The sequence below is a fragment of the Astatotilapia calliptera genome, chromosome 16 (genome assembly GCF_900246225.1).
Source record: "Astatotilapia calliptera chromosome 16, fAstCal1.2, whole genome shotgun sequence".
Classification (NCBI taxonomy): domain Eukaryota; kingdom Metazoa; phylum Chordata; class Actinopteri; order Cichliformes; family Cichlidae; genus Astatotilapia; species Astatotilapia calliptera.
In genome coordinates, this window is record NC_039317.1 from 23,610,338 (window position 1) to 23,637,712 (window position 27,375).

Consider the following 27,375-nt stretch of genomic DNA (forward strand, 5'->3'; position numbering starts at 1 on the left):
ACATGGGATACGGCTCATCCAGGAGAGACTCAATTGTGTTTGGTAGTGAAATACACTGTATTTTCTGCATGCATGGTTATTGTCTATTAGTATGTGAGCACAATTAAGGTGATGTTATGTGACTGACGAGCAATCAGCGGGGCAATCGAGCCCTTCAGGTCAAAGATTTATTTTAGTACACGTGCTGTGATCTCACTCAGTTCCCCCCCCCCCCCCCCCAATTCTTTACTCAGAACGTTTTTTGCTCCGTCTGATCATGCTTGTATAATTTTTCACTCTTTTCATCATCCTCTTGCTATTTATCCTCCTTCTCAAAACACTTCCTTCTGCTCGTTCACATCTGTACTTCTCATTCGCGTCTCTTTATCCCACTCTGATTCCGTCGTTCCCTTCTTCCGGCATGTTGAACTTGTGAAGGTCATTTTAGTGTTGGAGACAGAGGGGAGGGGAGGGGATGATACAGCTGCAGTTTTTCGCAACTGCTGCTTTGGGTGAGTGCAAGAGGACGGCTGGATGGATGGATGATAAGAGGAGGAAAGTGAAAACCAAGAAACGGAAAAGACAGACGGTATTCAATCCCACCTTTGTCTGCATCCTGATGAGGACACAGTGAGCTGGAGTGTGCGTGCTTGCCTCTCATGATTAACTGTGCTGTTATGTGTGCACTAAAGCATACTGCTACCATTTGATTTCATTAGTAGTCCATCCAGAGGGGGCCCCCTTCAAATTACCTTGCTGTTAGCTGCAGCGTCTTTATTTGTCTTTGACATGAAGCATGGGGAGCCAAAGAAAAACAAGAGCCTTTTAACCCCCAAATGACCATTTGCTAAAACCCGCCTTCAAACAGAGACGAGATATTTCAGCAATTTTAACATGCCAAAAAGCTGCATAAAGAATGGAAAATAGTGTCGTCACATTACCTGCTGTAAATCTTAAATGTTTTATGCCTAAATGGCTAGTGGTAACAGTGTTATACTGTTTCCAAGACCACTAAGTGTTAACCATTTTGGTGTATTACATAGCAGCTTTGGTAGCTCCACTTCCCTTCAGTGCTTTTTGCTGGAGTTTAGAAAGCACTAGTGTTTGAGATTTTAATGGATTTTGAAAATTTTCCACCCCACCCCACACAAACTTTTTACTTAACACTGGTCTTAATTATGAAATACCTCATTTGGGAGTACTGGATACCCTTGAACATTAAGGGGTGACTGGGTGCATTTAATCCAAACCAAAGAGTGAGTGAAAAGGAAGGAAAAATAAAGTTCCACAGCTCTGGAAATTGGGTATAAACCATGTTGTCCAGATTTACACTCTCCCGATTTATGTCACCATAACCCCTACTGCCTCCTTATGCGAGCTCTATCGCTCTTTCAAACAGACTGTTTGCTCTTGCCGTGGCCACAGCATCAAGGTTCAGACACCACAGTACACATTGTGCATATCTCATTGATACCAGCAGCTTCTGGCAAAATGACAGTATCTGACACCTGAGATGAAAATGGGTGGAAGTACTACATCTTTTAAAAGCTATTCTGCCCATTGTAAACAACAGCAAACTGGAAAGGTTAATTGCCAGAATAACTAAAGATGTCAGAAGACCTGGTGAGCAGTGTTGGTCAAGTTACTTGAAAAAAGTAATCAGTAACTAATTACTGATTACTTCCCCAAAACAGTAATCCCGTTACTTTACTGATTACTTATTTTCAAAAGTAATTACTTAGTTACTTTTAAAAAACAATTTACAACCTGAATAGGTGATAAAGCGATAGATCTTTCAGCCCAATCTACTTTTTCTACATAATCAATCATACAAAATGTAATCAAATGGAAAAGTCTCTTTTTAAAACTTGTTTTATCAGTTTTAATCTTTTAACTTTATGCATCAAGCAAAAATTTCATTATATGCAACATTCTCTGACTGGAAGAAATTTAACATTTAAAGCTATTTTCTGCACATTCCAGCACGTAAAATAAAATATTTTTTTGTGTTTACACTCACTCTTTCAAATAGATGCAAGTAAAACACAGCAGAAAATAAATAAAGTCAAAGACTAGCGGTCCTTTGGCTCTATTTTCACCTGTAAAGCAGGAGTAGGGTAGGCGGAGGTTTACCCTGGTGCAGGTGTGCCGCAGCAGTCAGTTGAAGAATCCGCGAGTTTCTCTGTGAATTTCCCATTACGTCGTAGCGCACTCGGTGCTTGCTTGGAAGTTTAGGGGTATTTTACTCGTTACTTGAAAAAAGTAATCGGATTACAGTAACGCGTTATAAGTAACGCGTTACTGCCCATCTCTGCTGGTGAGTCTTCTGCTGTTTACTCGCAATATGCTAAAAGCTGAATTTCTTTTCACTGGTGTAAAATATGATTCTGTTACAATATGTTGAAGAGAATTTGCTTTGAAATGGAACATAAAATAGAGCTATCATGTCAAGAGAGACCAAAGAGCTCCAGCAGGAAGCAACTTTTCAGTTTCATTTGGTCTTGCATCAGTTAGCTCTATGAATATGTTGCTATTTTCAGGTGACAGCAGTATCGAACAGAGGACAAAGATTTGTGCCCTGCAGGCTATAAACACATGCACACTCTGATAAACAGCTGGGGGGGAAAAAAAAAAAGTGCAGATTTTGTGTGGATGTTGCCAAAAAGCTTCTTCCTCTGTCACTGTCAGATATACATCTACACATCTCTTCCTTTGGCTTGGCAGTAACTGCACGCAGGATTTTGTTAAACCTGAACTTTTCCTTGCCTCAGTGAAAAGTATATGAAAGAGATGGAGTTAAAAGAAAGCTGCAAACAGAGCTCAGCCTGAGCTCGATTGCTGCTGCACAAACTGATGTTTCATGAGTGGAGGTGGTTAACAATCACAGGTATTAAATGAATGGGAGTCTTTCCCTCTTGTGGATGTCCTAACTTGATAGTGTAATACAGATTAGGCACTCTGCAGTGAGATAACATAAAGAAGAGGTTGCTTTTGCATGTAAGGTTATGCTTACTGAAAATGTCTAATAGACATTAGCTACAGCTGCCCTGCACCCTGCCTACTGTCTGACATGCTGTGTGAAACGTGTTCCGATTCCCTCAGGTACTGAACCGGGGCAGCCCTGGCATTTCCATCCTAATAAAAACAATGATGAGAAAAATATGTTAATCTGCTCGGCTGTGGTTGGCCGAAACAAACTGTGCTCTTTTAGAAAGGCCACACGCTCCTGTGAGTAATCACCTATGGCAACTGAATCCATTTAGCTGTAACCATTATGGCTCTCTATTTGACCCATGCGTGTGATGTAAAGATTGATATCTGGCTAGCTTGTCATTTTATGACAGAGCTAAAATCATCCTTAAGTGTCGGGTCACTATTTACAGGTAACGGCCCAAAGGGAAAATCTTTCAGGAGGAACCATCATTGGCAAGTTTGAATAATCCTGTTCAGTGATGCAAAGTGCTGAAAATCATCAGTTTTACACAGAGGACTAAACCCAGTAAACCAGAGCATATCACAAAATGAGCTGAACTGCTTTATAGAAATAGTATAAACAGTTAGGCTGTTGGATCTTGACCAATAATATCTCCAAGGGAAGGATTTAGTCAGGCAGAGGCACTCTTAATGTGACTAATCACAGAAGAATACACAGTATGATACAAACACTGTAAAGAAAAATGTATTTGGTACAACTGTCAGTTATTTTCATGAAAACAACAGTGAAAAATAAATATACAATAGAGACTTACAGTTTTAAGCTATGATAAAAAAAAATGGAGGTGGTTTAAAGTAGAAAAGGAAACAGTCAAACTCCAGTCTTCTGCATGAAGGTGCTAAAATTAGCTTGTGTTTTTAGAGAGGGGTGAACTACTTATAGTTAATAGTATGTACAGCTAAGACATTAGCATTGCTTATTCTGGCAAGAGTTGACAACAATACTGAACAGTTGCTATGTAGTGTGCATGCACCTGTGTACTGGTGATGGCAGTTCTGACAATGCAGCTACCAGCAGCACTGCATAATTTGAAGGTGGTTTTAAAATGAGAACAGGTTCTGACAGACAAATGTTCCAATTAGAGCGTCAGTCAGCTGATGTGATGACAACAAATCATTATTAAAGGACAAACATGTGGGGAAACAGCTGTAAAAGTTCCTGTTGGGCTGTGTTATGTTTTTAAAATGATCTGGATTCTACTGCTCTAAAAATGATTGCAAGATTTACACTCACACTGACGCTTATTCACCAGTATGTCTGAAGCAATGTTCTCATCCTACACAAAATATAACACACACACACACACACACACACACACACACACACAATTACGATCAAAATCATGAATCGCGCATACCGGCTAATACTGTTCCTATGTGGAGAACAAGGGACATCTGATCTGTCAGCCCTACAATAATTACTAAAAACAGTGGGTTATCACCAAGAAATGAGAGTTTATTTTTCAAACTGACGTATACGTTTACTGGTGTGTGTAAAATATTTGGAGATGTTTTTGTCTGGTGTTTTGCCTTTTTCTTTGTATTGTAAAGCTTAGTGCTAAAAAGGTCACCTATTAGAGTATTTTAATATAAACTACAGCATTACCATTATGAGTCAACATTTTAAGCTTTTTACATGTAATTTAGCTCCTTTTGGTAATTTATTTAGTTGAGGGGTTGGTAAAATTTACTATCAAGAGAGTAATTTTAAGCAATTTTTGACCAGAAAATCTGTACTGAGCCGCAAAACATATTCAAGCCTTGTAATTAAACCTAAAATTTAAGATGAACCTATCAGTATAGGGCTATTTATTACTTTAACTTTGTGTTTTCATTTCAATAATACCCTTTATTATTTACTGTATTTATGAAATTATAGAAATACAATAAATTAATCAAAAATGTTTAACTGTTATTTACTTAATTTAATCATCAATTGAACAATTGTGGTGTGGATGAAAAATATAATAGCTTGTTGGGTAAATGAATCAGTTTAAAGTAACCTATTTCGATTTTAAAAATTATTCTTTAAACTATTTTAATAATAGTAAATGTTTTTTATGTGTTTTGTTTTTTTAAAGGCTAGTTTCAATTTCATTTTAACTAAAGGTTGAGCCATAATTTAAGCATTAGCACTGAAATTAAACACATTTGTTTACGCACTATTAAATTCTTATTAATTCTGAATCAGTAGGTGGACTCAAAAATATTTATGCATATACATCCATGGTAGCCACCTCTACAGCTTCAACAAGATTAAGAGGATAAAGTGACAGGTGCTCGATGTAAGCTGTAATTCAGATGTAAAAACATTAGGAATATGAACTACACACATTTAAAACTGTAGAAGATGATCCATAGTGAAGATAAATTTGTATTTTTTGTTTTATGAAACCCACAGAGAGCTACTGGAGATGGGTAAAAGAGCTGCATGGAGTTCAAGAACCACAAGATACCCCTGATTTAGTTCTGATTCTCAGCATGTCTTTCTCATATTATTTTGGAAAGCTGTAAATACTCACCAAAATAAATGCAAAAAATAATAATAATAATTAGAAGAAGTAGTAATTCAGTAAATTCAATAAGACGAGGTGCTTTATACTGTAAGGTAAAGACCCTGCAAAGAGAAAACAGAAAACCCCTACAGTCAATTAAATCCCTATGAGCAAGCGCTTTGGTGACAGTGGGAAGGAAAAACTCCCTTTTAATGGGAAGAAATCTCCTGCAGAACAAATTAGTAGTAGTAATAGTGTTGTATTATGTTCAGAGATGGGCAGTAATGCGTTACTGTAATCCGATGACCTTTTTCAAGTAATGAGTAAAGTAAGGGATTACTATTGCAAAAAAGTAATTATATTACTGTTACTTTTCCGTAAGCACGCTGCGTTACTGCATTATTGAACCTGATTTTGTTTGTGTGAGCGTCTCATGACAATGGCGTACAAGTGTGCGACGCCCGTGGTAGCAACAGATGTGTGTAGATTAACAATGGATAATATGGAGTGCGGGAGAGAGTATGACCATACGGCGCTTAAAACTTAGAAGTACTGACATTACTTTGAGTTTGATCCCATAAAAAGTGACAAAAACAAACTCTGCATTGGAAGAAAACTTCTTTCTACAGCAAAAAATTTAACTTCAAATTAAGCAAGCAGCACACTGCCACGGGAATGTGAAATTAACAGAGAAACCCCCGGATCCCCCCCACTGACATGACCGGGCAAACCTCCACCGGCCCCACTTCCGATCTAATGATCATCAAATTAATAATCAATATCTTTGTTTTTTTCCCCCAAAAACGTCCATTTAGAGATGAAGACACAGAAAATGTTGGAATGAAGAGAAGCATGAAAAACCCCTAACTTTTTTTTGTGTGTACTGTTATGCGTGTACAATATCCTCTGTGTGGTGTGCCTGCACAACAACAAACTTGGCCTGCTGTATTTGCTCTAAGACAATAGAAGGCTTGATCTTTAGTCGGAGTTTAAAAAGACAAAAGTAAAGTTGTTTCAGCCGACTCAAAATTAGCTGTGTTCTGCTGTCTATGAGATACACAACAGAACTTAATGTACACCGAGTAAAGATGCCAGGTGTTGCCGTAAGGTCAACAATTCCTTACACTAAATATTAATTTTAGTGTAAGTTTGAAGTGGATTTGTTAAATACGTTAACATGGCTTTAAGATATGTAAATGCTCAAAACGCATAGCTGAAATGTGTCAATGAATGACGAACTCATACAGCAGTATCTGAACTGAGCCACCATTGTAGGAGGTGAAGGCACAACTTCAAAAATTACATACAGGGTTTCACAAATATATTAACCGACCTGTCATGAAAGCAATATTTAAAAAATAAAAATAAAAATAAAAAAATGCAAAAACTTGTTTAAAACTAAAAACGATGTTGTTATTTTAGGCACTACCTTCAGTATAAATGCACCAATGACACGCGGCATGCCTTCCATTCTTACTCTCCACTCTGGCATGGTCTCAGTGTTCTAAAAAAATCACTGTAATAAACGAACAAATCTGGCTGTGCCTGTGTGCGTGTGTGTCCTCATTGTGGCTAATAAATCAAATGACGTCAAAAAAAGTACGAGGTATGTGTGTCCCTGATCCTTTTATGGGGAGAAGGGGCATGTGGGTGGGTGACAGGTTGCCACGAGCAGAAATAACAACCTTGAGGCTGAAATATGTCTGCCAGACCAACTTCCTACTGTGTGTGCGCGCGGGCATGTGTGAGAGACTGTATTTAGTCATGCTAAGGGGCAGGACAAAGATACAAAAAACAGAAGCAACAGTAAGTGACAGAGGCGGGAGGGCAAGAAAGGAGAGATTAGTCATTATCAAAGGGAGAACACACACACACAAAGCAGAGTCATGTTTCCATCACTTCAGAGAACACTGCATTGACTGATATCCTGGAGATTAAGTCAAACTGCATCCATGCCATAATTAAAGCAGCATGTGCAATTCCTAACGTTCAGCCTGACTTTAAACTAGGATTTTACCGTGTTTACTGATTTATGTTCTCAAGACATTTGGCTCCATAATGGAGCCAAATATCCAAAGCATGAGTATAAAATCCAGACAATATGAGGTAATACAAGTACACACAACCCTCTCAAGTCTCCACTAAAATGCATTGTTTCTCTGTTTGTAGCCCATGAAAACCTAAAACCTGCACTGTGTGCAGCCTACAGGGCAGACATCTTTGTCCTCAGTTCAATAGTCCTGTCACCGGCCCATGAATTATGGAAGTGTTTGGAAGTGACAAAGCACAGCTTACAGCCAAGAGACAGTTTCACTGAGTTGCGAGACGTGATGGATGTGTGCAAGTCCGTGTGCGTGTATGTGTGTATTTATAATTCTGTGTGTGTTAATCCATTCACCACGGTCCTGATAAAAAAAAAGATACAGATTGCCACTCTCCTCCGCTTTTCTTCTTCGTCACTCTGCCGAAGCAGCACGTCCACCACGATCTCTCTCGTTTCTACCTTTTTCTAACACGCAGCTGCCACAATAAAACAAACTGAGGTTTGAGGTTTTCCTTCTGAGCACTAGGCACAGTCAGCCTGGTGAGACTGTCTCTACTTGTTATTATTCTCCTCCAAAGTAATGGAAAACTGGGATTGTACTTTGCAGACATATAATAGAGTGGCTTCACAGCTATGAAAAATATACAAAGTGCATATCTGGGTCCTGTTGCTTGCTGAAGACCACGTGACTAAAGTACTAAATAAGTGGGTCATGTCATATAAGGTAAACTGCGGATGTCATTTTTGGAAGAAAATTGTTTTTCTAAAGCAAAACTGTGTCACATCAGGTTACTATAGCAACACAGGTAGATATAATTCAGACAGGGACTCTAAAACATTGATAACGAGATGTGGATACAGATTTGGCTCTTTCCCAACACTTTATTTATTGTGTAAAAATAACCTTGGATTTGACAAATGACTGTGTCTACTGATTATAATACAATTATAAAATTCCAAAACTGAAATGAGAGCCCAATTATTGATGATAAATCACTCACATTCTTAACATACAGATGTGATAACTCCTTAAAAAGGTTAGTTGTTTTAATGTAGATTACGTACTTTGCACAAAAGCTTTGCTCTAAATGCAATTTGAAACAGGAAAACTTTGTTTCTTTTGAAAACTTTGGAATGAAAACATAACTACATCATAAAAACAGCCAGGAGCCCTAATAAGCAGAACACACACTCACAACCCCACACACACACACACAGTGCACGCACAACGTCTCAGGCATAAACTGAGTGTGTTCCCTGAAATGCCCTGAAGTTGTTATCTTAAAGTGGCATCCTGGAGCTTTAGGGTGGGCGGGTGCGTGACTTGTGGAGCAGATTTAGAGTGTCCCTAAAGAGTACTACACACACACATACCCCCACACACAAACACTGAACAGCGACACAGGCATGAAGACAGAACATTTTCTATATGCCAGTTAGTACACATACTGGTAAAGACACACCCAGTGAAAAATATGCAAATGAATATGAGTTATAAATATTACATACTGTGTAGTAATTGAGAAACACTCACAGGATTTTTTTGTTTTGATAATTTTTTTCTTTTTATTTATTTCCTGGAGGGAAGCGTGGTTCTGCACATAAGATCAAAAATCAGAGCCCAAACACACATGCATACATGTAATTTTTATCCAATGTTTACTGGATATCGTTCTTTGTGTTCAAGCATAGTCAGCTGGAGATAAAACGTCTCAGGGTTTCCTGGCTGGAGTCATTCCAGGGAGGTTGTGGTTACAGTGATGTGTGTAATAGACTACTCTGCATCAGGGGTAGCCTCCGTCTTTGATTATTTTGGGATTATAGTTTCTCCTGTCTGACTTGAGCCACATGTTCCAGACACCAAGAGTAAAATACCCTGGATGCCCCCAGCTCACTATTCTCTTCTTAGCGTGACTTCTATTTTTAAAGCTCTAACTTTCTAAAACCATGCATAAAACCCACTCAGGTTGAACCTGAGACCAGCACAATAATAACCTCATGAGATGGAGCAGTAAATGGAACTGAGAGGTGGAGAGGAGAAACGTATGCCCCTTTCTCTGCTGGAGTGGAAAACACTGACCTGTGTCTAAATCATTGACGAAAAGAGAGGGAAAGGAACTTAAAGAGATACTCAGAGTATCCTGACGATTTTCTGCAGCAGAATAACAAAACCTGCACATGAATTGTAGACAGATTGTTTCTCGAAAATATTCTGCTTCACTGAATTTTTAGAAGCTACTCCCTGCTGTAACACACACACACACACACACACACACACACACACACACACACACACACACAGCCTTTTAAAGTGTTGTTATTTTTGACCTCATGAGCTGGATTTCTTTAAACAATTAGGAAAACTGTTCATTTTTAGTGGTTCCGGTTACTTTAAAATGCAAAGCAGTGGGATAATTTCACCCAGAGAAATTAAACTTAACCTTTTTTTTTTTTTTTTTTTTTTAAATCAAATGAGTGGAAAAACTTTAGCAGATCAATCTTATCTGGTTTTAATATGAAGAGATCAGTAATTACAAGCACGTTAAATCAAGTATTCGGCGCAATTACAGTCTTGAATTAATTAAAATTCAACCTCAGTTAAAATAGAGCGTTAGAATTAAACAGAACACTTGTGCTTAAACCTAAGTAGGAAAAAATATTTTGCTTTAACCTTGATTCAATCACATCTAAACCTTAACTAAAAAGCTTCCCAGAATGGCAGTAATACAAGGTTTTAGCAGAAAAACAAAAAACAAAAACAAAATACTAAAGTCAAAAAAAGGACAATACATGGCATATTGCAAATTAAGAGCCTTGTTTTCCCAGAGTTAATGTAGAAGACAATATGGTATAAACCTTCCCTTTGCTTCCTGATCCAGTTCTGATGGTCATGATGGAAATGCAGCCACAATAGCATCGGGGGTAGGACAAAATATCAATATATCATACCACTTCCTATTGAATGTTAGTATTTTACCGATTCACTGCATTCCAACAGCTTTTAGGGGCAGCATTGTGTGGCACCGTACCCACAGGACAGTCAAACTTTCAGGAAATGCTTATAATGCTACTGCCTTTATTTGTATTGGCAACATTTAGGAAATTCTACTCCTATATGATCCTATTCAGCTTGATAAATGCCCCCAAAAAGCACCATTTTCATGCAAAAACTCTTTTAGGTGTTTCTAACAGGCATCGACACCCAGCTGAACACGGCACTTGTAAAAGATCGTGTAATACAGCACACTTCACTGGACAGTACCAGAGTTTCCACACAGGTCAAGTTGTCTTCAGCCTCAGCACTTCATTTCCCTTCATTAGGCCAACTCTGTAAAGCTGTCCTCAAGGATTTGACATACATTCTAATTTGTTGCACTTTGAAGTCTGATTAATTCAAATTACTGAAGGAAAAAAGGAAAGCTGAGGACACGGGAGGCAGCGAGAACAAGCGAGCGTATAGATATGTTACAGAGCAGAGTGAAGAAGTAGCACAGTAATCTAAATACAGCAGGTTTTAAACAATCCTAATTACAGAAAGGCTGATAAACTCATTTTAGCTGAAGAAGCCAGCAAGTGATTCCGTGTGAAATGATCTTTGGCGTGGCCATATTTATCCAAAAGTAAATGTGACATAATAATGCAACATGCATTGAAATTATAGCTGCAAATACTTGTGTGGAGTCTAGTTTATATGACAGATTGAGAGCTGTTCCAGGGCAGCTCAGTAATATTTTGAGTAAACTGCATTACATCAGAAACTGAGCAACTGGCTGAGTTTCTAAGAAGAGGCTGACAAGTATATTCTGAGTACAACTATGCTGCACAGAGGATAACGGTGAAATTAATCATGAACCTAGCCATTGTGGAGAAGATTTGAGTCACATCCATCATTACAAAGATGAAAGCGCAAAGACAGTTTTACTACGCTGTTAAGAGCAGGAAATAATGAGCGGTTCAGCCAAAGGCCTTAAAACTGCATGATGAATTTAAAGATTCAAATAAGTTCATCTTTTTAGCACTGAGAGTGGAAGCTCTAGTACAGACTGACAGATTCATCTGAGTCACATTTGATTGTATTTTTTATGAAAGAGCTGTAGTACAAAATTGTTGTCAAAATATGCACATTTTGGCATTTCATTGCTAGCATTTTCACACATCTTCTCCATTTCTGACTGCACTTAGTGACCAACTCAGCCCACACATCCGTTGCAATTTTTAAAACTAAGCATCTTTCAAAACCTTGACCTTGGAGTGGCAATAAGAATGAGTCATCTGTCGTCAAGAGGAAGTCAAATTGTAGAGACCTGCATGACAAAACAACCCTACTGCTCACTCACCTCCGTAAAACACCTTCCTGTTCAGTCTCAGTTGGAATTTTGCATACTTAAATCAAACTTTAAATTCATTTTGCGGCTTAAAGTAGAGTTTGCTTTAAACTGAGTATCTTGTGACAGCAGTATAAATGTGCAGCATCTGATTCTTAATTCAGAGCTTCCTCATGCTTATGAGGTCAAAACAAAATAATAAAATTAAAAATGCTGCTCAAGTCCAGGTTTTTAAACAAGACTTCCAAAACAAGTGGATGATGTTACAGCGGGTACATTCATATTTTATATACAGCCTACAATAAGAGTATAACTTCTGTTGTTAAATAGAGTCCCTTTCCTTTTTGCATGAATAACTGATAATGATTCACATTGCTTTTGACATGAACGATCAGTTTGATGCAAAAAAGTTGTTGCAAAAGGTTTAAGCTTGGCTGAGGTGAGAAAGCTGTCATAATGAAAAAGCAGCTGTGACCTTGCAATGGAAATGGATAAATGATGATGCACATAAAGTGCTCCAATCTGCAGAGCTTCTATTCTAACTGCCCTTCCTCCAACTAATGTGTTTAACTGGCACTTCTTTACTGATTTCAATGATGAGCCAACCCACTGAAGAATTAGTCTATAAAACTGTATTTTATGTTCTGATAATCTTCTGGCTTCATCTGCATTCAATAGCTATTCAATATCCCATTAACTTCTATTAAATGATTAAACCAAACTATTTCTTCTACCAGCATTTTTTCTTTTTATATAAATACTTTGGGAGAGAACTACAGTATATACACACATGCAAGTGTCAATGCATCAGATGTATTGACACTTAACATACAAAACTGCCTTTATACCCTCATTTTTAATTTCCAGATATATATGCTTACAATAGCATAACTTTAAAAAGTGAACAGTTTCAGCTTAACAAGTCTACTTTGCTAGATCGGACTGTTTAGTTTTACCAGTTCTAGTATCTGCTGCTACAGCTTGCTTTAAAGCTCACTGGATTTTATTCATAAAGCACAATATCCAGATTACCTTAAATACAATTTAAGGTTTTAGGAAAGTAAAATCTTAGGGGGGATATATCAGGTTAAAAGCAGAGGTTAGGTAAGACTCTCCATCAGCTTTGACATTCACAGATGACATAAGGGTAGGGAGCAGATGGAAAAAGTGGAGGTATACACTGGGGAAAGAAAAAAAAAAAAAGATGGCTCAGTTGAAGCAAGAGGTGGGGAAGGCGTTTAAATACCTAGTGTCAATGACAATGCAACAGGTAAAGAGTACAGGCAGGATGTAGTGGGTGAAGATGAGTGTCAAGGGTGATCTGTGAAAGAATGGCAACAAAGGTGAAAGGGAAGGTTTGCAAGATGATAGACACCCCTGCTATGATGTGTGGTTTGGAGGGAGTGACAAAAGGGAGGCAGAGCTGAAGATCTTAAGATTTTCACTGGGCGTGCCGAATAGAGACAGGATTTAAAATGAGACTATTCAGATTAAACAGTCTGGAGATAAAGTTTCCAATTTGGAGACAAGCCTTAGCTTTGTTTCTGAGACCTTTTCAGCTTCTTTATGGTCCTTACTAGTGGCATGCAGGGCACCTTTTGTTCTTTCTAAGAAACTTGATGAAATTTCCTGTCATACAGATTAATGTCCAAAACAAGGACATTAGTTTAAATATCTAGAGTCAAACCTTTGATTATGCAATCAGAAATGCGACGCTGTAGTTATGCTGAAGAATTTATTCATTTTGAAATTTCATGGGAAAAGTGAAAACACAGGAAAGGGATGTGATTCCCCCCCCCAGGAGTGAGGCTTCACTCCTGGTACAGCATCCATTTTTTGTCATCTTATGCCTTTTTGTGTCCCAGCACCGCATCATAGATCTTCCCAGTGAGGCAGTGCCGGATGTTGGTGAATCCGGCAGCAGTCAACAGGGCAGCATACTGAACATCTGTCCTCTCTCTGCCCTCCGTCTGCACCAGCATGTTCAGGGAGTAAAGCTGAGCTGTAAGCGGGCCAGAACCATCCTCACTGAGCAGCGCCTCCACCACCAGCACAGCACCTCCTATAGCAGGGATAAAAATACCTGCTTCAGTTCTTTCCCCCTTTAAATAAAGTGTCCTGGCAAAGCTTGGAGACAGGTTTGCAAAACCAAAAAACAAAATAACCACACACGTTAAACCAATCGATCCAATGTGATGATCCCTACTAGGTGTTGCTACATCAGGCCACCTTTCAGATGATGATTATGGTTAATGACTGGCATAAGCCAAATCTGAGCCCAGGTCTGCTTTTAAACCCCACTTCCTTCTGTAAGCTGGCACTGTGACACTATTCACCATCCCGACTTTCTCATTTTTCTTTTGCTGCCCTCTCTGCTCTGTGATAGAGTCGGCTGCTTTGTGTCTGACTTTGATCAGAGTCAGAAGGACAGATTTCTCTGGGATCAGCTGCATTGTGGGATACAATCTGCTCTCATTTCAAGCAGATGAGAAAAAAAAAAAAAAAAAAAAAGGCGCTCATCCCTTTCACACTCAGATATGCTCAGACCTGGTTTGCAGGCTTTATAGATTCTCTGGAGTAGCTCTACGCAGCGTTCGTCTGTCCAGTCATGGAGGATTCTTGCCAGAATATAGAGTTCAGCTTCTGGTAGAGAGTCTTTGAAGAAGTCCCCTGAGAAAGAAAGAAAAAACACATCCATCCATATGAACATTTTAAAACTCCCTCCATTGAATTCCTAAGACACAGCTGCATTTCAGTCATCCAGTTCTGATGAATAGATTATGTGAATGGGAGTTCTAGGCTCTGAATTTAACCCTATAAGTCAATGCTAAAGTGGAAAGGATTCTCCTGAACACGTGAGCCATATGCATCTAGACATGCACCAGAAATGTAAACAGAGCGGCCATGATTAAAAGTGTACATTTGATACGTGTTGGTGGAACGAGCATGTCAAGTTAGTGACTCAAACTAGGCCGAGTGCTTCCCTTTGATTTAATTATTCCATGTAATTAATAATTCTGTTGACAAGCCTTCAAGTAGTAAGACATGATTCGTTTAGTGGTTTACATTCTCAAACCTAATTACTACTAAAGGATTATGTCCGTTATAAAATGCATGCAACCTAAAAATTACTAGAGCATATCTCCAGCTGCTGTCTTGTGCTGATAGTTATCAGGGAAAAATTATTTTCCTGCCAACACAGCACCGTTTCTGTAATATCAGTGTGCAAGCAGTAACTATTTTTTTTCTATGCCCATTGTAAGAGTGTCGGCATATTTGCAAGTTATGAAATAAAGCACACTGAGGCCAACACTCCTAAAAAGGCCATGTCACAGCTTCCATTGTGCTCAACACCATGATGGCTAGGAAAACAGCAGGAAGCAGTTTTGTGTCTGGGTTTAAGATTGCCATCTGCTGCAAACCTGCGCTCTGCCTTACAATAGCTGCTGTGCTGAAGGTAACAATATACATTAAAAAAGGAAGCAGGAAGTAAAAAAAAAAAAAAAAAAAAAAAAAACAATTAGTATTCTACCCAATGTTTTCCAGCATGCCACACAAACTCTGGGAGAATGGCAGACTCATTTGATGACATCAAAATTCTCATTCTGCTTGTTTTGAGATCAGTGATTTTAAGACATTTTGCAGTAATGACAGGCATTATCCTGTCTTCCTTCTCTCTCCCCCCCAAACGCTTCGCCGCAGGCATCGGCCCCTCCCTGAGCCTGGTTCTGCCAGAGGTTTCTTCCTGTTAAAAGGGAGTTTTCCCTTCTCACTGTCACCAAAGTGCTTGCTCATAGGGGTCATATGATTTGGGGGGGGTTCCTCTGCATTATTGTAGAGTCTACCTTATAATATAAAGCACCTTGAGGCGACTGTTGTGATTTGGCGCTGTATAAATAAAATTGAATCCTGCTTTGGATCAGTGGTTCAGACTGATGTCATGTGTATGAGATATTTGCTTGACACCCTTTGGGCCCTTTAGTACCAACTAAGCATCACAGAAACACCACAGCCTCCCATGTGTACCCAACAAAGTAGCCAGTGAGTGTATATTTAGAGTTGGCCGACATGGATACCGAGCTGGATATTATGCAGGTGAAGTCAACTTGCTGAAAAACAACCAAATGTCTGCTTTTGTTTACCTTCAACTATTTTCTAAAAAAAAAAAAAAAAAAAAAAAAAGCAGCTGGAGAATTCGTTTTCGCAAAAGTCACTCAAACAGAATCATGAAAAAATATTCAAATTAGAATCCATGTTTTGTGAACAAGGAAACATGTCAACTAGAAAAATGAAATAGTTCACTGATGTCTTTTGGGTAAGAACTGAAGAAAAAGTTTTATCTACACAAAACCCTCATTGCCATTTCATTGGGATGGTCACATAGCTCCTGTCTTTAATTTCCATAACCTTAGTATCAGCCAGTTTTGTTGACAACCCCTTGCTCTGTTTATGTAATTTGCATATTTAGATCTTATCAAAATGCAGCAGAACTGAGATAATGAGTCCTTTTAAAACCACAAGAGCTCAGAGTGTATCCAAATGTAGACTGCTTGTCAATAACATGTGAATTATGTTATAGACACCAGTCTATTGAGAAGAAAAGGGAAAGAAAAACATAACAGAAACACATGTTATATTGAGACTTATTCCTGCATCCATCAGGGGTTTTGCCAAGTAATAATGGTGTTACCTTCATGAAAGCTTATCCTCTGGTCATCCTCCTTGATAAAGTGTTCCTTGGACATGTGCACCACCTTGGGAAGGTCAAAGATTGTCACAGTGCATTCTGGGTAGGCTGACGTGCAGTGCTTGGCTAATGCCCCACTGCAGCCTGGAGAGGGAGAATTACCGTTAGTTGCAGCACAATGAATGCAGTCTTCATTAAAAGGACTGCATCACTCAAAAGTGCAGTCATACAAGCGGAACAGATGCTTTCAGGTAGAATCTGGTTATTTGCATGATTTGTATGCGGTGGCTTTGGGAATATGGTTCAGCTAACATTCATGCCAATAAAGCAGAGCAGAACAAATTACTTGATTTGACTAATCAGTTTTAGTCTGATTAGACTTCTGAATATCAACCTTTATGCTGGAATTCATTTGAAATCATTTTTAGCTATGAAAGCTGCCTGTTCTCTCAAGCAACAGTCAGTGCACAAATTCCACAGCAGTTCATTTCATCATTGAAGTCTCTTTAGACTGGATAAACAAATGTTTCAAGTGCATAGAGGATTACTTTGTTTTCCACTTTGGTGACGGTCCAACTTTTCCTTTAGTGCCATTAGTAGGTCAAACCCTTCCACCAGTGAGGATATGATGAGCAAGCAAATTTTTAGATCAGCTAAACATGAGCATGCAGGCATCCTCGGTGTGCATTTTAACATGAAATTAGCATTTAGGAGTTCAAAAGAAGCCATTAGTGTTCCTCTGAGAACCTTGACTGAAAATCAGACTTTATGAGATGGGAAGAGGCTTTGAATTGAGGAAATGAACAAACGTGCACATGGGTGGAAACAATGACTTAATGTGAAAATATGAATCCTTCAACTTCAGGCGTTGGCAGCATCATTACCATCAATTATGCCTCATAAAGCAAACTGAATTTAAAAATTCAGAGTGACCGATATGGAAAGATTGGACAAGAGAAAGTTAGAGAATGTATGAATGAGACAGAGTGAGACAGTGAGGTAGAATACAGGATCAAAGGATTTCACTTTACACAAACCTACAAAGGCAATCAGACTCCGGCTGGTGTTTGTGGGCATATATGCCAAACCATCTAGCCCTGTAGAGCCTTCCTCCTAGTATGAGTTGTTGCTGCTATATTGTATTCTTACACAGCTTTCTATAGCCCCTACAAACACCCACCTAATACCATATTTGGCTCACATCAAACAGGGGTCAGTAGAGGAGAAAAATCAAAGAGCAACAAGGGGAAGCAAAACCCAGACACAATATGCTGTTGGAGTCCTCCCCAGCTGACCCGACTGTCTCAGTTTGTTAATGAAATCCTTTGATGACGGTTTCAGATTATAGCAATGCAACAGTTATTGCTGCATTTTAAACTAGTCAATGTCATGAGTGCAAGTTTCCTGAATTTTTATCCACATGGTCATTTAAATAAAAATCATAAAGAATTAGGATTTTATTCTCATGGAGTTTTGTTCATTGGACAGTTTAAATCCAAACTCATTCTGGTTTGCACCCCAGCAGTATTGTGTCAGCTGGATATTGTTGACTACATCTGCATCCAATGCAGTCACAGAAGGGGCAACTTTATTTTGCACATACCTCACAATGGGGAGTACTGCTCAGCCTGTGAACAGTCAAGTAATGCCTCTGTTGCTCTGGAGCAGCTTTCAGAACAAGCTTCAGCATAATTACATTTTTCCTTTATAAACCAGAAGGTCTTTTTCAAGCTGGGGAATGGAGCTGAAGAGGATTTCCTTTGGGGAAGGCCTAATACACCCCAGAGAGATGCATATTGACGAGTGTGCAGATTGAAGTGGCGCCATGCTAGGGGTTGGAGGTGAGGATATATTGGCCTTAAGATGCAAATATTTGACCGCCTGTCATTTGGAGTTGCCTCAAATTTATGGATGAACCAATTTAATTTCAGGAAAGTCATCAGAATGACACTGCTGCTTTAAGTGGCATTTCCTTAATACTTTGAGATTTTGTTTGCAGTCTAACATTAAAACACCCTGTCCATATTCTGATGTCTTAAAATGCATTTGCAGAGAAACAAATTGATTAACATGAAAGTAGCTTGAAAGGTTTCAGTTTGCTTGTTATGCAGTTACCATTGATCAAAAGGAAACAATTAGTTTTTTGTAGGCGTTTACCTAGGAGTCAAATTTAGTTACGTCTAATAGACCAAATGAACCTCATTCACTTTGAATGTTGTCAGGGTTTGGGACACAGCTCACATGTCGTTTATAGTGAAGACATGTGACTTAACATTCATATCCCCACAGCAGAGTAGAAAATGATGTTTTCCCCACAAAGATTTGGCTACTTTTGAATGTCCTGTCTACAATCAGAGCCAGCACTACCAAACCAGTTTCAGATCAGCACAAATGCCCAAATGTATACATGCAAACCAATTCCCACAATTGGGCTAATTTGTCAGCCCAATGAATTTGATTTAGTTAACTTGGCCACATATAAAGATGAAAATATAACTTGCTTTCTTTTTTGCTGCGACTACCTCCTGATATGTTTCATACATTAGTGGCATAGCCTAGAAGCAGACATTTCAACAGCTGTAAACTGCAAACACTAACAAGCTATGGTGGGCTTGTTTTTGTTCCTTTCCTAGTTTTGTCATAATTTTCATTACTGTTTATAATAGTGTTTCTTAAAACCTTATTCTGCAAGTCTCTCATTAGAGAGATTCCCTTGGGGGGCATATATAGAGAGATGTCTTGCCTAGATGGCAGTTTACATTTTAGAGGTTTAACAGTGGTTGTAACCTTTAAGTTGATCATCCATTTTAAACAAAAACATGCCTTTTAAATTGCCATTAAATGTCACATTAAAATCAATGTAAATAAACCCAGGGAAGGCTCTTTCCAGAGATGTGCACACAGTGGTTTGTAATCCAAACCAAATCAACTAGTTGACAGAGTGCTGGACAGAAAGAGCTCCTGAGCAGCAGGTGTGCACAGACACAACAGATGCTGTGTGAGACTGTCTAGATGGGATGCTGCAGTCGTGCCCTTGAGGCTCCTACTATTTCCCCAAGCACACACTTTTCAGGGATGCAGCATCATGCATAAGCATGAACATACAAGCCCATGCTGAGAAAGCCACAGAGGGGTGGGTAAAACACTGTACACATGTAGGGTTCCATGTGGGAGAAGTTGTTCTTTTATTGGCTTCACAGCACCCCTATGTGGTCAGTAGTGGTGCTACAATGTAGCCACCTGTGGTACAGCGATAGTCAAAGTAGATGCTGCATCTGTTCTCAGTGAACTAAAGGTCAGTATGCGTTCAGTGTCTGTTTAGTAGTTCACCCAGTTTGTACAGCGCAGATTCTCTTAAACATGAATACTGGACTTTCAGGGATAAGCATCAACATTTTAATGCAAGCACCACATTGTCAGTGGGCAGAGCCACCTGAATTCAATTGGTGCATTGTAATGTCACCCAGTACAAGTACAGAGCTGAGAATACACTGACCTCCTAGCTCAGCTTGATTCACATGATGGCAACAGACTCAATATCTCAGACAAAAGCCTTTTCCAGCTTTTATTCATAGTATTTTTAGGATAGAAGAAAACTCCTGTGACTACCCTTTTATTTGTTCCTCCATGCTTCTTTTTGATCTGTTCCATTGTTGGTTGGCTTTCCTGCATAGCTTTACAAGCTCTGTTCTTATTGTGTTTGTTCAGTATTTCTCTCCCTCAAAGTTTATTCATTGTGCCATTTGCTCTCCTTGTAAAGCATTTTGTAAGAAACCTGCTATTCAAAAGACGCTATGAATAAATCTGACTTAAAGCAGTACACGCAGAACAGTGAAGAAAGCTTCCTTTCAAGTATCCAAAGACAGGTGACTGCTGTGAGCAGCGTCTAGTTTCACATATATTTAAAAAAAAAAGGCACATAAGCTGTTCAGTTCAACAGTTGTTACAATTGTATTTACTGGCTTATGCCCAATTCTAGTTTGTGGGGAACTTCTTGTGATAGGGGTAATAGGATATACATTTGTCATGCGTCTCCATACCTGTAGAATCAAGTTAAATACAATCCACCAAAATGTTAGATGGTGTGTAAAGTGTAAAAATATTTGTTCCAGTCTTGTCTGGAATGAGATTCTAGCTGCCTAACCCTGGAAATCTGCATTTTGTTTAATGAGTCAAGTGTTTTGGTAGGCACTGCACTGCACTGATGTTGTAATAGATTGAAAATGTGGTCTGGCATCATCTTACTGAAATGTAGAAGGCCTTCCCTGAAAGACCTCTTAAGGAGCGCATCTGCTTTTCAGCACAGATTCTCATTTTCCAGATTTGGAAGTTACCAATAGTACAGATACTAATCCACCCTCATATCATCACAGATGAAGGCATTTGAAAAGAGTGCTGATAAGCCAGATGGTTTCTCTTTCATTCATATTTTTCCAAGGAGAATTACAGATTTTAACAAGTATGACTCAGAAAATGCCAGCAAATAAGCCAAATCAGGCTCTAAGAACTTAAACCACCATCGCAGCTAACAAATACCAAGTTTTGGCCTGTGAGGAGATTAACCCAGATGCTGGTTCTGTTATACTGTAGATGTTCAAAGTCTTGACATTGAGGAATAGTCTGAGATTTTTCCAGTTTGCAAATGTAATTCTTTGCAAAACAGAGTATAAAGGAGCATCCTAGCTGAGCTTCACAGAAGGTGGCCAGTTTTTCAATCTTAACGACCTGTTGCCAATTAACTCATTCCAAGTCTTCTTTCAGCTGCCGAAATTATTCCAATAAATAAATAATGTTTAATACAAACTGAGATCGGGTTGCCTCGAATTCAAGCTGACCTAATATTTTTAAGGAATGACTCTGTTTAAACATCTTTGTTCCCGCAGGTTTTTTCTTCCAGATCCTATCAGATCCAAGACATGGTTACTAAAAGGTAAATGAAGTCTTTGACTCAGAAGGTGTGGGGAGATCAAAGATGCGTACACTGCAAATGTGCGGCTGACCCAGCAGCTGCTCAGTTAAGACAAACTTGGACGGACTTATGGAAATCTGATGAAAACTTACCTCCAAGGTCGCAGATGACTTTGAAGGGGGAAAGGTCAAAGGCTGTGACCACATCCTTACCACAGATGTTCCAGATGGAGTGCATTAACTGCATAAATTTCACCATTTCCTCATCAGACCTACACACACGAGAAACATTGGTAATACTTTCGTCGTCTCAATGCATTGTAGGAAAAGTTTCATTTTCTGCAAGCGATCGCCTAAAGGAGGCTTCTTGCTGCGACACACACACACACACACACACACACACACACACACACACACACACACACACAAAGTCTTGCCCTGTGGGGACACCATGTTGTGTGCGTGCGAGACAGGGTGAGGCAGAACAGAAGAGCCTGTGGTGACTGCTGCTGCTCTGAGGAGTCTCCACCTCATCAACCAGCACTCCACCCTGCCATGAGGGCACTGTGCATACAAACAGCCTCCAGTTTGTAACAGAATTTATCCAAACTTCAGGGTAGCAAAAGCCACTTCCATCTGACGCACAAACCAGCTTCAGACGACACAGTGACCTCAAGAGTAACTTTGAAAGTGAATCATTGTTGCTTCAGACACTGACTGCACTGGATGGGAAAAGATGAATTGACTGTGAGGTCAAACAGCAGACTGTCATCTTCAATTTGAAAACATTTGGGGTATAGAATGATGAATGCCCCCCCAACGACAATCTTCAGTCGTTTTCCTTCATGAGGAATACATTTACTTGAACTCTCATCCCATCTCTAGTTCTATTGAGTAAAATGTGCTTAGCCTGGTTTTCTGTCCTCGTCCACATCATGATATTAGAACTGCATGACGTGTCTTATATTATTCAGCATCCCCCAGTCTCCATCATCTCTGCACTTGCTGGAGACCTAGCTAATGGCTTTCTGTTGCTCCAGCCTCTGCCATCCTGGCTGCAATAGAATAGTTTGAGCAGCAATGTTTAAAATATGATTCACCAAGTGTTGTCATGTTTTCTGACAAACTATTGCAGTGTATTCCTGCACTGACAGCTGATGGGAGACATGAGAGCCATTTTCCATTATACTGGAGCCAGTATAAAGTACAATCACACAGGTTCAGAACTGGTTACTCCAGCATGCATATCTTTGGACTCTGGGAGGAAGCCAGAATCCCCAGACAGCACATGCAGATTCCACACAGGACTCCAGCAAGCTAGTCTGCATTTTAGAGCCCAGACAATATACTGATGGGGCACATATTTTCAATTTGTAGATCTACTGTAGTGGCATTTATCATGGCAGCAAAATTAAAGTTCAAAAGGCAAACTGATGCCTTATGCTTTATGAATTATGCTTCATAGTTTGTTCACCAGCACAACTTTCCTGCTGGTAACATTCATGTTTGGAGCCACAACCAACCCAAGTCAGTGAGAGCATTACAAGTAATCCATGATTTTGTGACAATCTCAATCTTATTAAGGACTCAAATAACCAAGTTAGAGAAATCAGTTTTGCTCAGTGCTTCAACATCTGTATTTCCTGTCAATTTCATGCAGAAGCACAAATTCAGCCAGTGATCGTTTCCTTTTATATGCAATCCTCAAATAGACAAGAAATTTGATTCTGAAACCCTCCTAGTCAAATAAAACTCATCTTCAGAGTAAAGTGTTTTACTGTTAAAGGGCATGTGTATCACAGATAGCCAAAGCCAGACCCCCTGTTCGCTCCAAATCATCTGCTTTCTCAAGTATAAGAACTCGAGCTCTAGATGAGACTTTGCTGTAAATTATTCAGGTGCAGTACATGACTGGTTAAATGGCTGTGAGTAAACAGGAGTGACTCATCCAGCCAGTTTTGAATCATCCTGCTCCCTGCTGCAGCACTCCAAGAATGCACTGATTTCAGTGGTTGTTTTCCCCCTTACCAATTTACCCACAGTATTCACAGGGGGAATCAGCTGGGACAAACAACTGCTTCTCCACATTAAACTGTGTGCAGGTGCAGAAAGTCTCTCATGTAGGGCATTTTAATTTACAGTCAATTAACATTCAATTGGAGAGTCATCAGCACAAAGGTGTATTGTTTCTCTCATATGCTTCATGGTTTTTGCATGCATCCTTGTTAATGAGGTTTATTCAGTTATATCAGCTGCAGTTTCAGAGTACAAAACGCTAAAAACTGCAAGTACAAAGAAAATTTAGCTTTATGATATCTGCTTAATGTGTGCCCAGGTTCACTACACTAAAGACCTCTTTACTTTGGTGCTTTTCAGTCCTATGGAAAATAAACTGTCACAGTTTTGCAAATCATGCCATAAGGATGTTTTATTTATATTTTTATTTATTGCCATTTGTTTCTGGCAGCGATTTACAGTGCACGGCCTCAGGGAGACCGCTCAAAACCTATTAGCAAACAAAGTGAATTTTTATTGCATGTGATCCCTGAACACCGCAGATTGGTGAAGCGTTAAAACTGTGGGCACCAGATACTATAAACACATGAGTCCTAAAGGACAATGGCGGTTGCATTCTCTTTGCCCCAAGCTTCCTCACATCACTGCCTGTCCACACCCCCTCTGTCTCACACAATACCTGCCTTCAAATGAATTCCAGATAGTTTTTGTAAATAGAAAAAAAGAAAACAAAAAACTGACAGACAGGCTCAAGATGGAGAGACATGGATGGAATGCAAATGTGGTAAAGTGTGCATTTCGTCTGTTTACCACAAAGGGAGCTTCTCACCTGTAGATTGCTTCAAACAGGTCTCCAGAACTGACTCCAAAAGCCTTTTCATACTGGGTTCTTCCCTCTCTGGGATAAGGCAAAGAAAGAATTACTTTATATGACAACCATAACATGCAATTATCTGGTTACATGAGACTTTACTAATCATATTCAACTCCTATGATACGTGAGCATTTCACAGTCAGTTCATAAGATTATATCCCAATTTGGTAAGTGGCACATGCTTCGTTCAGCTCCTGCAAGATCAAATTAGTCATTTTGATCAGTGTCTTTGTCCTTTGGCATCTTCAGTGAATGGTTTTTCACCATTTTAGATAAACTACAGCAACAGTTCATTCAGTCACACTGCCTGAAATATGCTGGCAGCCCACCACCGGATATGAGAATCAAATCAATTTTAGGATTATGTTTTTTAAAAAAAAAAACCCACAGGAAATCCAGCCCACAATCTTAAGCTACAGGTCAAAACTTACATTCTCACAGCTCATTGCTAACTCACTTTGGTATGCTCAAATCTTAAACTCCAAGCATGTGTCAAAGTTAAATGTTTATAGAAGTACTTTAGTGTGCCGGGCATTGTTCAATTTTCTAACACTATATAAAGCATAGATTAAATTTTTACATAAAATAGGCAGTTTAATAGAAACTGAAGAGCTTACTCCTGTAAGACTAAAAAGGTAATGATCTAATAAGCAACAAATATCACTAAGTGCTTGACAAGTGGTCTGTCAAGTATTGAGAAAAATCAAATTAGAAAATTGGTTTTATCATTAAAAAACATTTTGATAAAATTTAAATTGGATGGCAGTTCTCAACCTGGACACTGGATACATTTCTAAGCTTGTGATGTGGTGATGTTCAGTGTACTGACCTGACGGCATCAGTCAGATAGTGCCAGCAGAGGTAGATTGTTTTGGAATGGTAATGGATGGACTGGTAGAGGGACAAAGGACTGGAGCGCGTAAGAAAGAGCCTGGCCTGCTCAGTGTTACTGTAAGACACTGACAGGTGGGAGAAGGGGTGGAGTAAATTACTGAATGAATGCATGCATGCAACCCTTTTACTTCATATTTGAAATGACGTGATATCTGAAGAAGGGGAGGTGCTCAGGTAGGAAGTGAATCTCCAGACGGATAAATTACAATAATCGATCACAAGTGTTAAATTGTGGGCTTGTAAATTCCAATTTTCTTCCACATTCATATTTAAAACTAGTTCAACCTTAAGTGACAATTAGTAATGAGAACTGCTACATGGCTCACTTAAGTTGTATTACTGATGTGTGTCGGCTGACCTTTCCCATCGTCTTGGTGTCTATTGAGGAGCTGCATGCCAGTGCAGGCAGCCAGCAGCCTCTCTGTGCCATCCAGACTCGCACCCACAGCCTGACTGATCTCTGCTGCAGACAGGGAGCGCTCTGAACCCAATAACAGCTCAAACACACCCAGCTCGCAGGATGTGAACAATGTCTAGGTCAGTGAGCAGAGAGAATAGAGATAAATGGAGAGGCAAGTTAATAGAATAAATTGACTTTTAAAGAATGTTATTAATGAACTTCTATTGGGTAAGATTGGGTTCATCTACACAGATTAATATAGATGAAAGTACTTTTGGCCAGTTCCTCTCAGAGCTGCTAAGTCCTGCATGAACTACATAACATATCAGAGACTACTGGTGAAGGGGAAAAAAGGGCACATGCCTGCTGTTTTGAAGTAACATACCAAACATAGGTTATTAATTTTGCTGACATTCTGGCTCACATTATTTCCAGCATTTTTTGGTCCAATTATTCAAACAAGTGTTTGAAGTAAAAAGACTTTCCTTTCAGAACCCTTTAATTTTGTTTCTTAAATACTGTAATTTGCCAGTCAACAAGCTTCAGCATGCAGCATCTTTGCACTATATACACGATGGTTTTCGATATCAAGACCTATATAGTTTAATAGATGATGTACTGATTATTATGTTGGAATTTGTGTTACATAATTAACCAATTAGTTAATGCACCACTGAAATGTCAAGTTTACAATCCAACACATGTCTGCATTTGACCTGTATACATATACGATGTACATATGTTACCTTGGAGATCAGGAAGCCTTCGATATACTCCATTATTCTTTTAGGGTACACGTCTGCAGTAGGCGACACCTTAATTGGAACCATTTTCCCACCGTCAGCCATTGCCACAGATCGATCTTCCAGACAAGAGAGAAACGTGCCTTCTCAGTTGTTACACCTGCAAGAGGTTTGCATGAATGGCAGTAAGAAAAGAGGCAGACTAAAACTACACAGCGTGCCCACCCAGCAGCAGCAACGAGTGTTGCAGTGGGCTAAGCTGATTACAGCCAGATAACCTAGATTAGAGCATGGGCTCAGTGTGTCAGACAAAGAAACAACTCTGAAAATACTGCTGCCTTGTTCATTCTCGCTCAGCCACTGCATTCTCATACCAGACCCAGTTTCTACAAAGATTTCATCACCCCAAATCCAATAGTGTGGGATAGCCAGCTCTTTGACAGGACATAAGAGCAAAGTGTGCTGCTTACATTTCATGCATTAGCACTCAAGTGATACTATGTCACCATATATTTCTTAGAAGCACACATTCATTGTAATTTCATTAATCATTCAATCCGTGATGGTCATACTTGCAGCCACACAAATATAAAGCCAGCAACCAAGACTTAATACAACTAACTGAGCCTCCTTATTTTCTGATACAAACTACACTTACAAACATATTCAGCACACGTACGGTTTTGTACCATTTTTTTTTGTATTTAATGTAATGCACTTTCTATCTGTTGTGCACACATTTGGTTAACTTTATGCTCAACAACGTTAAACTACATCAGACAAAGGGTTTTCTCTTGTTTTACCAGAGCTGTGCCAGGGTCCGCTTGGGTTCTGAGGTCTGCTGGTACCAAACAATATTCTACCCGCCACTGGAGCACTATTACATACAAGAAGCGCTAATTGGGACATACCAAGTGTTGCTACATCATGGGGAGAGGAGTATTTAACTTAAATACGTTGTTGATTTTCTTTGCTTTCTGAATTAGTTATTTTGAATATGGCGATTTTTACATAAA

General features: G+C 39.2%; 1 protein-coding gene across 2 annotated transcripts; it reads right to left on the bottom strand.

The window, feature by feature from the left end:
- Window positions 1-13,555: 13,555 nt before the first annotated feature.
- On the bottom strand, window positions 13,556-27,269 carry asmt (acetylserotonin O-methyltransferase). Of its 2 annotated transcripts, none has more exons than XM_026145546.1 (9): window positions 27,163-27,269; window positions 26,363-26,478; window positions 25,575-25,749; window positions 25,152-25,281; window positions 24,278-24,346; window positions 21,586-21,704; window positions 16,528-16,668; window positions 14,385-14,507; window positions 13,556-13,899 (listed from the first exon to the last, which is right to left on the bottom strand). In XM_026145546.1, the coding sequence occupies exons 1-9, from the start codon at window positions 27,266-27,268 to the stop codon at window positions 13,682-13,684; spliced, it is 1,197 nt and encodes a 398-aa protein (XP_026001331.1). In that variant the 5' UTR covers window position 27,269; the 3' UTR covers window positions 13,556-13,681. The 2 variants fall into 2 exon arrangements, with proteins under 2 accessions (XP_026001331.1, XP_026001332.1); XM_026145547.1 differs by having other exon boundaries at window positions 26,363-26,519; window positions 27,163-27,203.
- Between the last annotated feature and the right edge of the window lie 106 nt (window positions 27,270-27,375).

Bases quoted from the DNA above. Each gene is read 5' to 3' on its own strand.
- asmt (XM_026145546.1), bottom strand. From the start codon at position 27,268: ATGTCCCAATTAGCGCTTCTTGTATGTAATAGTGCTCCAGTGGCGGGT. The intron at 21,705-24,277 runs GTGAGAAGCTCC...TCGTGTGTGTAG, and splicing joins CTGTTTGAAGCAATCTACAG to GTCTGATGAGGAAATGGTGA. The intron at 13,900-14,384 runs GTCTGAGCATAT...TCCCTGCTATAG, and splicing joins CTATAAAGCCTGCAAACCAG to GAGGTGCTGTGCTGGTGGTG.